Source organism: Saccopteryx leptura, chromosome 6, assembly GCF_036850995.1.
Source record: "Saccopteryx leptura isolate mSacLep1 chromosome 6, mSacLep1_pri_phased_curated, whole genome shotgun sequence".
NCBI lineage: Eukaryota > Metazoa > Chordata > Mammalia > Chiroptera > Emballonuridae > Saccopteryx > Saccopteryx leptura.
In genome coordinates, this window is record NC_089508.1 from 126,784,709 (window position 1) to 126,800,042 (window position 15,334).

At 44.1% G+C, this 15,334-nt stretch overlaps 1 protein-coding gene across 6 annotated transcripts in view; it reads left to right on the forward strand.

Moving 5' to 3' along the window:
• NEO1 (neogenin 1) overlaps window positions 1–15,334 on the forward strand; it is a 227,818-nt gene that overhangs the window by 152,513 nt on the left and 59,971 nt on the right. For 3 of the 6 annotated variants that reach the window (XM_066388533.1, XM_066388536.1, XM_066388534.1), the window contains one exon: window positions 10,272–10,491. In XM_066388533.1, coding sequence (XP_066244630.1) covers window positions 10,272–10,491 — 220 coding nt within the window. The remainder of the gene's footprint in view (window positions 1–10,271; window positions 10,492–15,334) is intronic. The other 3 variants (XM_066388538.1, XM_066388535.1, XM_066388537.1) reach the window with 1 other exon arrangement.

A 15,334-nucleotide genomic window follows, 5' to 3' on the forward strand; every position in this document is an offset into this window, starting at 1 on the left:
TTTATGATATAAATTTATATTTTATGGTCTTTCATATCTCCACAATTACATATTTTTGTTCTTAAATGTTTTCTTAATTTTGTTTATTCAGTCACTGAACAAACATTTATTAAATGTATGATAGATATTCTTGCAAAGGAAGCAAGTGACTAACAAAGTAAAAATATGTAAATGTTTTCTAAAATAACCAGGACTTAGAATTTTTTAATAGTTTTTATTACAATGGAACTACTTTGAAATAGTATTAATAATTATTGTAGTATCTTAAAAGTACTTGAAACTTATACTCCTGGCCATGCAGGAGTATTAGACTAGTCTTCCTGATATAAACAGCTAGAAAATTGGGCAAAATATATGAAATAAATGTTTTTAGACATTTGGCCCTGGCCGGTTAGCTCAGTGGTAGAGTGTTGGCCTGGCGTGCGGGAGTCCCGGGTTCTATTCCCGGCCAGAGAACACAGGAGAAGCACCCATTTGCTTCTCCACCCCTCCCCCTCTCCTTCCTCTAGGGATGGCTCTGTGGCCTCTGCCTCAGGCGCTAGAATGGCTCTGGTTGCAACAGAGCAATGCCCCAGATGGGCAGAGCATCACCCCCTGGTGGGCGTGCTGGTGGATCCCGGTCGGGCACATGTGGGAGTCTGTCTGACTGCCTCCCCATTTCCAACTTCAGAAAAATACAAAAAAAAATGTTTTTAGACATTTGAAAATATGGAGGACCATAACCTCTAATAGAATGAGAACAACTGAGATGAGCCTCATAGTAAGTAACCCTCTGCTTTCTGCCTGGAAGCACTTTCTGGACTGTGTATCAGGAGGGGAGATCAGACTCAAAGGAGATGGAGGTCAGAGTGCAGGGATAGAAAGGTAGTCAGAATTTGTGGGGCAGGCTCCCAGAAGGACGAGAGGTGTGCAGAGAAGCTCAAGAATGCTGTTTTCTTTTACTAAACTCTGAGCTGCACATACACAGAGCACAATTCCAGTAGGCTAGGAAAAGGACATTTACTAAGGAAAGAATTATTGGAGCATACACAGAGTTAAGAAATGTTCACATTCTATCCGGTTAGATTGGAGAAACCTTGTTGAACACCCCTGGTATTCAGTGAAGCCTATAGAATGTGTGTGTGTGTGTGTGTGTATTTTTTTCCTTGAAAGACTATATTTTAAGAATAGTGCTAATTTAACTCTAGGTTCCAGGCTACAATAGAATCATCTTTATAGCTTAAAATAAACCTTGAAAGGAGCGAATTGTCTGTGAGGTTAACTACCTGCCACAACAAAGTTCAACACTCGACTAAAGAAGACAGTAAAACCCAAACAGCCAACAAGTAGCACGCATGATATATAGCATATAATCAAAGTTAGTAGACTGGCAAAGAATTTACAAAGGAAAATTTGAACTATAACCTGGAGAACTGTCAGTAGAAAGCAAACCCAGAAATGCAGACATCATGAAATTAACAGACAAGGAATTTAAAGCAGCTGTGATAAATATGTTCAAGGATATAAAGAAAAATATGAATCTAGTGAGGGAACAAATGGTAGTTCAGTGAAGAAATAGAAATATAAAAATGAACTAAGTGGAAGTTCTGGTATGGAAAAATACAGTATCTGAAATAACACTTTGGAAGAGCAGAAGTTAGCCGGGGTAAAAAAAAACACTCAAGGAGAATCAGTGATGCTAACAAGTATAAATTTCTCTTTTCAATTATCTTGTTGAAATGTGCCTGAAGGTTCACTTACGCTAATGCTAACATTATCACTATTATTGCAGCTCTGCACAAGTAGGATATAATTAATTTTCAGCAACTAAGTGCTGTATAGCAGTGGTCCCCAACCCCGGGGCCGCGGACAGGTACCAGTCAGTCCATGGGCCATTTAGTACCGGTCAGCAGAGAAAGAATAAATAACTTACATTATTTCCGTTTTATTTATATTTAAGTCTGAACGATGTTTTATTTTTTAAAAATAACCAGATTCCCTCTGTTACATCCGTCTAAGACTCACTCTTGATGCTTGTCTTGGTCACGTGATACATTTATCCATCCCACCCTAAAGGCTGGTCCGTGAAAATATTTTCTGACATTAAACTGGTCCATGGCCCAAAAAAGGTTGGAGACCACTGCTGTATAGGATAGCAAAATAAAGTCCACATGTGAGAAATTGTGTGACCTTTGTGTGATTTCTAGCCCAGTATATGTCATTAGTGTGATGTAGATACCAAGACACCATTTTAATCTTTAATTATAACAACGAAAATATAGCATTCTTATGTATGTTTTGGTCACTTCGCGTTAAGTTTATAGAAAGGTTTTGAAGATATATTATAAAGGAAACAGAAAGAAGTGGGAAAACTTTTATCAAATGGAGAGAACTACCTTCAAATACTTGAAGGCAGTCTTTGGCAATTCCTTCCTACTTAAGAATACCAGGTTCAAACGTACTGAAAGCTTTGTTTCTATGGATGGACCTGTTAAAAAACTATTTTGAAATAATTTTAGGATTACAGAAGCATTACAAAGATGATGCAGAGAATCGCTGTAGAATATTCTTCATCCAACCTCATGGTAATATTGTCATCTTATATAACATGGTACGGCAAACAAAACTAAGCACCTGACATCAGTTAACTGTGAACTACAGCTTCATTCTGATTTCACCTCCACTCATGTCCTCTTCTGTTCCGAGATCTGGTTTCAGATCCCACATTGCATTTAATTGTCGCATCTCCTTAGTTCACTGCGGTCTGCGCCAGCACTTCAACTTTTCTCATTAGTCATGACCTTGACACTTTTGAAAATTGGTCAGGTATTTGATGTAGCATTCTTACTTTGCACTTGTCTGGTGTTTTCTCCTGGTTGCATTAAGGTTATGGATTTTTTTTTTTTTGACAAATACTGTAGAATTGGTGTACCATTTTCAACACATCCTTATCCAGGGGTGCATGATATATGTATTTTTTTCTTTTTCAAGTGAGAAGTGGGGAGGCAGAAAGACAGACTCCCACATGCATCCCAACTGGGATCCACCTGGAAAGCCCCCTATGGGGCGATGTTCTGCCCATCTGGGGCCATTGCTCCATTGCTCAGCAACCGAGCTATCTTAGTACCTGAGGCGAGGCCATGGAGCCATCCTCAGCACCCAGGGCCAGCTCGCTCCAATTGAGCCATGAGTGTGGGCTGGGAAAAGAGAGAGAGAAAAAAAAGGGAGAGGGGGAAAGGTTGGAGAAGCAGATGGTCGCTTCTCCTGTGTGCCCTGATCAGGAATTGAACACTCTACTGCTGAGCCACCTGGCGAGGGCTGGTATGTGATATTAATATATCTTATTATCTGATAATGTCAACTTGATCGTATGGTTAAGGTGGTTTATTTTGAAAAAGTAAGTGCAGCAATAGAAAGGTAGTCAGAATTTGTGGGGCAGGCTCCTGGAGGGATGAGACTTGTGCAGAGAAGCCAAGAATGCTCTGTAATCTTCTACTAACCTGTAAGCTGCACACACTCAAAGCAAGACTCCGGTAGGCTAGAACAAGGTAGTGTCTTCCAGACTGTTCCATTGTAGTAATGATTTTTCTTTTTGTAGTAAATTAGTATTTTAGGAGCTACAACTTGAGACTATGCAGATAGATATATTGTGGGGGGTTTAAAAAAAAAACTTTGGGGAGTGAAGCTTTTTTAAACTACTCATCTTTTATTATAGAACAATTTAGGTAGTCTTTTTTTTTTTTTTTTGGTAGTCTGTCTTTTTTGTTATTGCTCCTAGGACCTAACCAGATTGTCATATTTGTAAGTCTTCCCTGCTTCTGTTCAGCTTTCTTACAGAGGGAGGCTTTGGTCTCCTGCCTGCTGGTAGGAAGCCCAATGCCAGCCTTCTGCAACCTGTTGAGGGAGAGAGATGGGAGTTTCTTATTTTAATATGCAGTTTTAATCTCCGCATTGTTGACCTCTGAGCCCAGAACCTGTTTGATTTAATCTCTCCTGAATGTAAACCTCCCATCTCCAGGGGTGAGGTGGAAGCCAGTAGCTCTTTGCTCCACTCTCATAACTTTATATGTTTGGTCTCATTCCATTCTCATATTTATGTGTATATATAAGTGTGCCATTGAGGAGGAAAGTATCTGGAAGAATGTACACCAGTCTTTTAACAGGATTTTGGAGATAATGAAAAGTGAATCTTTAAGCCTTTTACTTCGTATTCTTTTGTATTGTATAAGTTACGTTTATAACAAGCATTTTACATTTGGATTTTTAAAATAAAAAATATGAAACAGACTGCTTTACAGAAAGAAGCCTTTGAACAGTGACTGGAGGTTTTCAAGCAGAGGCTCTGTTAAAGGAGCTCTCTGCTAGACTGTCTCAGGTGTCATTTAGTTCAGGGTGCCCAGACTGGATCACTGCTTCTGGATAAAGAGATTTCATGTTTAGCTAAGAAGGAAAAATGCTAGGTTAACAAACTGAACAAGTTCTTCTCCTGGGAGTCTAACCTGCATTAATAAGCATGGCAGATCTCCACAATCTCCCAAATAGGATTGCCCTCTTTTTATATGGTGTACCTGTTAGCATCTCCCAAAAGAAATGCTTTTTGGAACTGTATTTTTGTTCACAAGGCTGTTAGGTTGAGAGCAATAAGCACCACATGGGTCAGACTCCGTTCTTTCTGGACACTGGGTTTGAAGGAAGCCACCTTGAGCGTTTCCTGGGACATCCCAGTTTAGTAGGTTCCTTCACATATGGCACAGAGGGCCAGAGAGATGTTTTCCCAACATACTCTCTCACCTTTTGAAGGAGTTGAGAAGATTTTGAAATAAATTTTAAGACTGATCTATTTTCAAAGAAAGATTATGGAAAAGGAATGCAATTAGGGCTTCAAAAGAAAACTTAAATGTGCCTACTCACAAGCTCATGGCTGGTGTGAGTGGGTGTCAGGTTAAGATGATTGGGTCCACTTAACCGAGGGCAGCATGCCCAGCACAGAATGAATGCTCCCTACCTGGAAACTGTTTCAGGTGCAGAGTTATATTGGTTGAACTCATGATTATAAAATACTAATAGTGACACTTCATCAGTCACAAGTTTAATGTGTAGTCAACCCTGGATCCGTCAACCATGGTGTGGCTGGATTTTGGAAGTGATTTCTCAGACAGTTCTAGAGAGCTCTGATAACTTGCTCGACAAGTCACATGAAGTTAGATCAGAAGAAACAGCCCCTCTCCGGGATCTCATAGGATGACCTCAGTCTCACTATGGGTACTAAATCATGGTGTTCAATAAACGTGCCCATGTGAAGTTTCTGCCAGGCACCGGAGCAGCAGGCCAAGCTGACAAATAAGTGGTAATATATTTAAAGTATATGACACGATGATTTGGTGTATGTCTGCATTGTGAAAGGACTCCTACAATCAAGGTAATGCACAGTCCTTGACCTCACAGTTACCCTTCTTGTATGTATGAGAACACTTGAGGTCCACATGCTTTCATAAGATATGAGTTTAGGTGATTAATGTAACACTTCTCTTCTGACAAAAGTATTTCAATTTCCCTCTGAGCATAGATTTAGGTATATCTCTTTAGTTTTCAATATGTTTTTTCATTTTCATCTGGTTAAATGTATTTTAAAGTTTTTTCATGTGATTTCTTCTCTAACCTTGGGTTATTTAGAAGTGGATTATTTGATTTCCAGATATTTGGGGTTTTCCCAGATTTCTTTGAATTGACATATTTTGGGAGTCTGCTGTTAGATGTATGTGCATTTATAATTGTATTCAAAGATTAAAGGAGATTATAATATTCCACTCTCAAATGCTGATAAAACAATTAGGAAAAGTTAGAGTATCCGTGACTTAACAATTCAACCAACCAATTTGACCTAGCTGACATTATTGACTGTCCACCCAGCAACTAGGGATGCAGATTCTTTTCAGAAACATGCAGGATGGGGCAAAAGTAGGTTTACAGGTGTTCTATGGAAAATAATACAATAATCAATAAATAATAAAAGAATGAACTCTGTGTTCTGTGTACTCACAACTGCACACCCACTCTGCCCCACCCTGTGTGGAACCATCTCCAGGAAACAGAGACTGGATGGTGGGGCACAAATCAGGTCCCAGTAAGTTTAAAAAGACTGAAACCATACAAAATGTGTTTCTGACCACATAGAATTCAGTGAGATATTCACAGGAGACCCGCTCTTTGTCAGGGATGGGGGGATGCTGTCCCTTATTCTGAACGTGGTAAAACCCTGAAGTCCCGGGCTCTTCTGTGACAACCTGCTGCATGTGCAGGCATCATCCTGGCCCTCATATGGTCTTCGTGGGACTTGGGGGACATGGGGAACTGACAGAAACAAGCAAGAGGCAGTGGCTGCTGCCCTGGCCCTGAGTAGGAAGTTCTTGGTCTCTGATGCAAGACTTGTGCCTCTGCCAGCACCTGTGAGACAATCATGACTGTCCTGTGAACATGGAGTAAAATCTCATACCCCACACAGTGTCTGGCCATTGCCTTTTGTTTTCTGAACACATTTTAATAGCTGCTTTAAAGTCTTTGTTAAATCTGGTATCTGAGTGAGGCCACTCAGAGATATTTTGTACTGACTGCCTTTTTATCCCCTGAGGATGGGTCTCATTTTGATTCTTTGCATGCCTCTTCATTTTTTAGCCCCTGTGTCTGAACACATAAGTGTTTAGCCAAGAGTCAGTCAGAGTTGTGCTCACGTAGCTCAATGCCAGGAAGCCTTCCATGCAGTTCATGGGTCCAGGTGTGGTTTGGGGAGTGCGTGGAAATTCAGGTCATGCAGTTCATGGGTCCAGGTGTGGTTTGGGGAGTGCGTGGAAATTCAGGTCACTTTTTAGTCTGCCCAAGCTTTGCTTTCTGCCAGGTGTGCTCATGTCCTCTGAACATATTATGTAGGTCCTCTCACCAGGGGTGTGTAGGCAGCTTGGGCCCACTCCTGTCCCTGCTGCATAGACACATGTCTGTCAACTACCTGGGATCCATGGAGAGCTTCCCAAGCCTTCCCACCACTCGTTCGCCTCACCAGCTGCCTGTTCAGTCTCCAGCTGGTCTGCCATCCATTGCTTGTCCCCCTCCCCCAAATTACAACCTTAGGCTGAGAGCCAGCTGGCCCTTCCAGTTCACTTTCCTCCGAGATTGCCCTTGAACTGGCCATGCTCCGCACCCAGTGAGTCCCTTCTGGTGACAGAGCCAGTGGTCCCAGGGCCTGCCTTAGCCTGGTTGGAGCAGCCTGGCAGGAGCACCTCACAGTGCTGTCTTCCCTAAGCAGAATACTTTTCATGACCACATACCCCAGTCTGTGGTATGCCTTTGGGCAGTTCCCACTTTTTGACAATTTTATGTCCAGCTTCATATACTTGCCAGAAAGGGAAGAGGATCTGTTGATTTCCTCTGACCAGTCTACATCATTGTGCCATTGATCTGGTCCAACTTAGCTGCCTGCTTGGTTCTCTGGGATCCTGATGATTGTTTCCCTCACCTATTCAGTAGATAGGGAGTGGCAGCAGGTGACCCATTTGGGGTGGTGGTTTGAGCACTGCACTGTAGTGGACCTGGGTTATTTCCATGGCTGATTAGAAATCACTTACAGTGACCCAGCATTATTGGATACTTTTATTTCATGCACCACTGATTAAAGACATTTTCAAAGTCAATGTTTTTATAATGTCATTATATAAAGATGATTTGCATAAACTTTGGATCAACTAAAAAAAATTAAAATATTGCCTTGTGTAATGAGATTCTAGAAATATTGGTCACTATTGCCGTAACCTCTAATGTGAATTTTCTTCCAATAATTAGTGCAATAAATATACACTTATTGATTGTTTAAAATATATAGAGTCGTGGCAAGTGATTCCCAGTCAAAGTGTACAGATTTTACCCTCACGGGGTTTATAGGTTAGTGTAAGTGATATAACGTGAGAGTGACAACTGTAAAGGGGACTGCTAGGTGCCATTGAAGAATTACAGAATTGTGCTACAACAGTTCATCGGCTAATTACATGTCCCTAGGGAGTCTTTCAGTTATCACCCATTGCATACATCCATCCCCTGGTCCTTTCTGTTGCCTTTCTAGTTAATATTCTGTCTTTGTCACCAAGTTAGGCTCATCGCGGTGATGATGTGCTTCCATGTGTACTTTTCTCACTGATACTTTTGTTCCTCTCAGCCTGGGACGTGGGTCAGGAGGCAGAGGGGCTGGCCCAGCTTTGCATTATTAGTGTCCAGGTCAGGTTTTGAACATGAGGCAGGTCTTTGTATGTACTCGAAATCTCTGTCCAGTGTAATCTGCTGCCTCTCACTGCAGACTCCCTCTCTCCTCCCGCCAGCTGGTGGTTGGGCCAGTCAGGGAGGCGGCTCTGTGTGTCTCTTGGCAGGTACAGAAATGAGGCAGCAAAGTAAGGCTGAGTTCAGGCCGCTCTGACCCATTTCTCTGAAAGGGTTTGAGTGACTTTAACTTTTACAAAAATCAGAGATCCACATTTTCAGTTGCTTTTCCATTTCTCTTGTGGATATTGGAGCATTCCTTTAGACACAGCATGTTCAAAACCAGATTCACCATCTCTCCCACAGTTTGTTGTGTCTTTCTATAAATGACACCACAAGCCACCGTTTTTCCCATGCCGGAAACCCCAGGAGTCCTGGGCTCCTTGTTAACCTTCACCCCAACCCCTGATCCTGCCATTGCTACTCTGTCTCAGGGAGTGCTTGTGGGAATAAGCAGACACCATGTGTGAGAAAAAACTCTGAAAGCTCTAGGGGAGAGGTGTGTGTGCCCGTTGGGGCAGCTCACATGCAGAAGCATCAGGGATAAGAATGAGGCCTCAGTGGCCGTCAGACTTGGCACTTGCATCAGTGGAGAGTGGACTTGGACCTGAGCTGTGACTTCATACTCTCACATTCTGACGGCACTCTGCACCCCTCTGAGCCCTTCCTCAGAAGGAGCAGGAAGGGGTAAGTGGGAGGGAATGGCTGGTTTGCCCCAGGTGACAAAATTAGCAAGTGGCACAGCTGGGACTAGGACTCCTATTGGCTAAATCCAGAGCCTGTTAAACCGAACACCAGGTTTGGTTCTAGCACTTGAGCACCTAGTTTGTGTGACCTGGGATGAGCAGGTGAGCCCTTTGCAGTGTTAGTCCCTGCGTGTGAGGTGGAGACACAGTTGTGTGCCTGTTCCTAGCGTGTTGTGAATGCTAAATGAGTCCACAGGGAGATCTGGCATGCTGAGGACAATGTTCAGGGAGTGGTCGCTGCTAGAGTCCTTGTTCCCCTTGTTTACCACCCAGAGACTCTGGGTTGATCTTCCTCTGCCTTTCCCCTTAGAGAATGTGTTCCCTCCGCCACGCTTACTCAGACTGCCTCACTGTAGACTTCCTGGCAGCTCACAGAGGTTTCCAAGGGGCTGCCTTAGGAGGTGATAAAGTTACCCACAAACGACAGCTGCAGAAATGGAGCTTTTGACTACTGAACCCTACTGTCCATGGTTCCATCCTGCCTGCCCCTGCGACGTGCACTGCGCTGAGAGCTATAACAACAGATCAGCTCTCTGCGTGTTGTATTTCTGTGACCTGGGGATTTTTGATTCATGATACTGCCGTAGTTAAATGAACTGATGAGGTAGCAGATGAACTGTAACTTAGTGAAGTGAGGGAGATTGTCAGATTCCCCTGGATGTTACCAGTACGTGGTGCAGTTTCACATTAAGACTAAAGCTGAACACATGGCTCTTGAATCCTGGCAGAGCTGGAGACATGCAGCTCTGCAGTGAGGTTGCGGCTGTCTGGGGTTTGTATTGAATGTAACTGGGTTCATGCATACTATGTACATTACTCTGTATTTCGATAGAGGAGAAAACACTGAGGTTTTATCGTAGGTGAGATTCGTACATGCCAAGTTTGACAGATGCTGCATGCCTCTTTTAGGATGAAAGACAATTACTTGGGCACTGCTGTGTCCTTCTGTGAGCTGTTTTATTCTCAACCTTCACCTGCTCTAACCCTTGCCCACAACCATTATAGTGACCTGACAGTCTGCTTGCTCAGCAATGATGTTATCTTGAATAGTGCCTATTAGTTTTCAGTTGTTCCCCTAGCCTGCATGTTAGCCTTCAGTTTAATGGCCTTTTTTATGTTCATTCACTTTATTTTATTACCCATCGTGGTTTTGTTTATTTCTTTTTTGTTTTTTGTTTCTTCTGTTCTCTTTTTTTTTAAACCGTCGTGGTTTGCCCTTCATATTCCCCAATGTTTGCACATGACAAGATGTTGCCATCCCAACATTACCTCCCACTTCACTGACCAGTGCCACTACTGACCATCTAGCACCAGCCACAGCGGGACCGTTGCCTTCTGCTCCTCGGGATGTTGTGGCCTCCCTGGTCTCTACACGCTTCATCAAGCTGACGTGGCGCACGCCTGCCTCTGATCCTCATGGGGACAATCTCACCTACTCTGTCTTCTACACCAAAGAGGGTGTTGCTAGGTAAGTGCCTGCAAGCCCGAAGCCTGTTGCTATGTGTTGGTCCTGCTCACCTGGCTCGTCGTCATGCAGGGTCGGTACCAGGTTCCAGTCTGGAAACCGTGGTCACTGAGCTGCATCTTTCCGAATTTTAGGTCACTAGAAATAAATTCTCAAACAGACTGAAGGCTCTGGTACTCTCTCCTGCCTCCCTGGGATGGTGTGGGTGGGGTGAGGGTGTGGAGAGCCATTTGGGTTGGAGTATTAGAATGTAAACAGGGCTGCCTTTGTTCATAAGGTTAAGGCAATGCAACCTAATTAGACATGGCTTGTTTAAAACTCTGACATTCTAGAAATTAAAGTGGACTGAACATATTAATATAATCTGAAATGGATATGTGCCTGCACCCTCTGTGCATGTGGGTGCTGAACTTCTGGTGGTCTCCTTGAAGACACAAGAGTGATCAGAGATTAAATTTCCTAAAACAGCATTTCCATGAAATTCCTCTCCACCCCCTTCTCCAGGACCTCACGTTGCCTTTCCTTCGTGTGCAGAGCACCCAGGGCTCCAGCCCCTTTACTGCAAACTCTCCCTTACCTCCAGTTTGAACTCCTGTCTAATGACACTTGTCTGGCTCTCGTCACCGTAGCCTTTCCCCCAGTCTCGTGTGTTCATTCACGCCCCTCCCCCCTTTCAGCTGAAGCTACACGTGGTTCACTTCTCTTGGCCCAGGTTCAGTCCCAGAGTCCCCATGAAGCTCTCTCACATTTGTTTGTACCACACCTGCTGGCCCTTGATTATGCTAGCACGTGGTCTCACACTGCCGTGAGCTGTTGTCCTTCACCATTTTGTGTGCAAGTGTGTTGTTTTCCCAGCTCGATTATAGGCTCTCTGGGCAGAACCAGGCCCTGTGCCGACCCCATGACCCTAACAGTGCTGAGTAGGTGCCTCCACCCTCAAGTCCGAGTGAGAAAGCCAAAGTGTCTGCTTTGGTCCAGGCCCACTGACAGGAAGGAAGGCCGGTGCAGGCTGCTGGCATGTGTACCCCGATACGCATTGTCTTTTGTACCAGACTGCAAGTTGAGCAAGTATAGGGACCTTAATCAAGTGAAGTCTCCTTGACTTTACAGTCTTGAGAAGTCTGGGTGACAGATTTGAGCCGGGCAGATGGAGCCACTCCTCGGCACTGGGTATTTAGGAATCACAGAGATCAGGAAACGTAGCTCCTGACATAGACAGGCAGGGCGTCACCACTAAACACCATCTATGCTAAAAAGTCTCCCCTCAGCTTTCAGATATCATCACTAACTTGCAGGGTTTCACAGAGGAAAAAGCATTTTCATCCCTCCCTCCAAACAGCAAACAACAGGCTCTCCCCCACTGTGGGCCTTTACCCTGTGACCCTGTGTCCTTACAGACAGCCATGTCTGGCTCTTGTCTGTCACCCTCAGAGAGCCTCTCAGGCTTCTATGACCCTGTTCAGCCCGGCCTCTTTGTCACCCCCACACTATGCTGTCCTGGGGCCGCCTTGTTTCCAAGCAGCTATTAATTTTCAAGGAACTTTCCAAACTTGATGACATGGCTTGGGACTTTGAAACGGGACCTGGCAGGGGAGTGCTGACTGCAATGAGATCCATACCCCAGGGCCCACTGCTGACTCACCCGCACACCACTGCTGGCACACCACCCAGCTCTGTTCTGTGCTCTTGTACTGGAACATGCAGCACTCTGATATTTTCTCTCCTTGTTAACATATTTCTTGTGTCTCTCTTGTTCAGTAGTGTTTCACCAGCACCTGGAACAGAGCCAGGTGTGTAGTAGCATTGAATCCATGTTTGTTAAGAGAAGACAATAATCTCAGTAGAGGAATAATAACTATTCAATAAATTATGTTGAAATATTTTGCTCCATTTGATGGAAAGAATAAAAATTCTGCCCCCTGCAACCAAGAGGTCTCTGACCACGTCTCAGCAGCACTGAGGCCGAGAGTACCTGGCTTGGCAAGACCTAGTCTAGTACAGGAGACCACAGGCCAGTTTGGTCTCAGGGTAGGATAGGTTTTGAGAAGCCACAATACTGGGACTTTAAAAAAAAATTTAAACTATATATGCTTTTGTTTTTAATGAAAATCTATCACACTAAAAATTTGAAATGTATCGTGGATTGAAGTAAGCAGGGATGATTATTAATCAATGAAGTAAGAATTGAGAAAAATACAGAAGTGAATTTGGCAGAGGCTGCGGCACAAAGGGAGAGAGGACACAGAGAGGGCCGCTCAGGGCTGGTGCCCGAAGGATGAGGAACCAGGACGCCAGTTTGGCCAGCCCCTGGTTTAGTTAGCATTGGGTAGGAATTATAATACAGTGGAAGTTTGGAGCAAAATGTTGGAAAACCAGCAAAAGTTGGAGGTTATCAGTTAAGAAGGAATCAGCTTGAACAAGTGTGCACTGGGATTTTAGTAAATGGCTTTTTTTTTCTTTTTTCTTTTTTCTTTTTTTGGTATTTTTCTAAAGTGAGAAGTGAAGAGGCAGACAGACTCTCGCTTGCGCCCAACTGGGATCCACCCGGCATGCCCACTAGGGGGCGATGCTCTTCCCATCTGGGGCATTTGCTCTGCTGCAACTGGAGCCATTCTAGTGCCTGAGGCAGAGGCCATGGAGCCATCCTCAGCGCCCGAGCAAACTTTGCTCCAATGGAGCCTTGGCTGCGGGAGGGGAAAAGAGAGAGAGAGAGGAAGGAGAGAGGGAGGGACGGAGAAGCAGATGGGCGCTTCTCCTGTGTGCCCTGGCCAGGAATCAAACTAGAACTTCCACACACCGGGCCGATGCTCTACAGCTGAGCCAACCATCCAGGGCAGTAAACGGCTCTTATTAGCTGTATTGAGAGTCCCTACCACACAAGATTAGAGGGAGGGGAAGTGGAGTCACAGAGGTGAAGCAAGTAGTGATGTTGCTCTTGGTGTGTGGTCAGTATACTGGGATGAAGATGATAGCAGTCACTTGGAGTGGACAGAATAAACCTGCAAAAAAACTTAAAAGGAAGATTCTTGAAGACATAATATGTTTTGCCACTTCATTACTTTAAGTTTATGATTTCTAAATAGAAGTAGTGAAGGAATGGGAAGAGCACATGAGTAAAAATACTGGGTTACTTGTCTTATAAAGAAAAATTGACTTAACCTTTGTAAGTTGAAATTTTCTGATCAAAAAATGAGAAAAACTTTTCTTCTTAGATTTAGAAGCATTCTTCCCGTATTTGAAAATTCATCCACCATGTGGCACTGCATGCCTTGGTCATTAGCTAAATTCTGTTGTGTTCCTGGGTGTCAAAGGGTCCTTGTTCTACCTTTTCAGCTACAAAATATTCACCTTTTATTTCAGTGCCTTTAATGTAAGCAGCAGCACTTTTATGATAGTACCTCCTACATAGAGAATATTCCAGACATGAATAGCATTTTACAGATGGACAAAAGCCTTAGGTATCTGTCCATTTAGTCCATGAGTTGGCAAAAAACAGACCTGGGGCTGAATCATATTTGTTATTTTGGTGGCCCAGAAGCTAAGAGTAGTTTTTACATTTTCAAATGGTTACATTGTAATAGGTTATATAAGTAACTACATAGTAATTTCCATTTTGCCTCTTGGCCTGTAAATATTCATTGTCAAGCCCTTTAAGAACAAGTTTGCTACCTCATCTCATTTTTTTTTCCTTGATTGTATGAATAAACTAAGGCCCAGACAGAGTCAATGACTGGCCCACAGTCCTTTAGGAGATGACTATTGTTGCCAGAACTGGAGCTGGAGCTCCTAACTTCCAGCCCAACACTGCCTTCTGTTTGACTCTTACCCATCACACTCATCTAAGTTTAACCGTAACCACCCACATTTGAGAATTGTCATTTATAACCACCTTGGATCTTGTCCTGAAGTTGTTTTTTTTCTAGACAGACACTTGGTTCTGGGACCTCAGACCATTCTAGTGCTAGAAACCTAGTCAGGTGCTGGATGTTTCGTGTTAGAGACATATGATGGTCACTGGCTTTTTTATTAATGTTTCTGTTGAAACTTGTTCTAAGTTTTCAGTTCCCTTCACTCATTTCTCCTTTTTTCCCTCTTTCACATACAACAAACCAAAACCGTACATGGTAGCTTCACTGTACAGGGTTGACCTGTCAGAAGGCACATTGCAACCCCTCACCCCATCCCCACGCACACTCATGACGCTGCTCTGCCGTGCAAGCTTTCTGCTCATGTCTGTGGGGTGTGAACATGCACAGGACATTTTGATACACAGTAGCATGGTGATACCGATCCCATCTTCCTCAGGGAGAACTTGCTCTAACTTATGAGGACAGAGTGAGCCAAACAGACCATACCTGTGCTCTCACTTAGGGCAGCGACTCTCAGCCAGGGGCTGCAAGAATTGTTAAAACATGCAGGCCCTAGCCGGTTGGCTCAGGGGTAGAGTGTTGACCCAGCGTGTGGAAGTCCCGGGTTTGATTCCTGGTCAGGGCACACAGGAGAAGCACCCATCTGCTTCACCACCCCTCCCCTTCTTCTTTCACTCTGTCTCTCTCTTCCCCTCCTACAGCCAAGGCTCCATTGGAGCAAAGTTGGCTCGGGCACTTAGGATGGCTCCATGACCTCTGCCTCAGGAGCTAGAATGGCTCTGGCTGAAGTGGAGCAGCGCCCCAGATGGGTGGAGAGCATCGCCCCCTGGTGGGCATGCTGGGTGGATCCCGGTCGGGTACATGTGGGGGTCTGCCTGACTGCCTCCCAGCTTCTAACTTTGGAAAAATACACACACAAAAAAAATTGTTAAAACATGCAACACCTGCCTGACCTGTGGTGGCGCAGTGGATAAAGC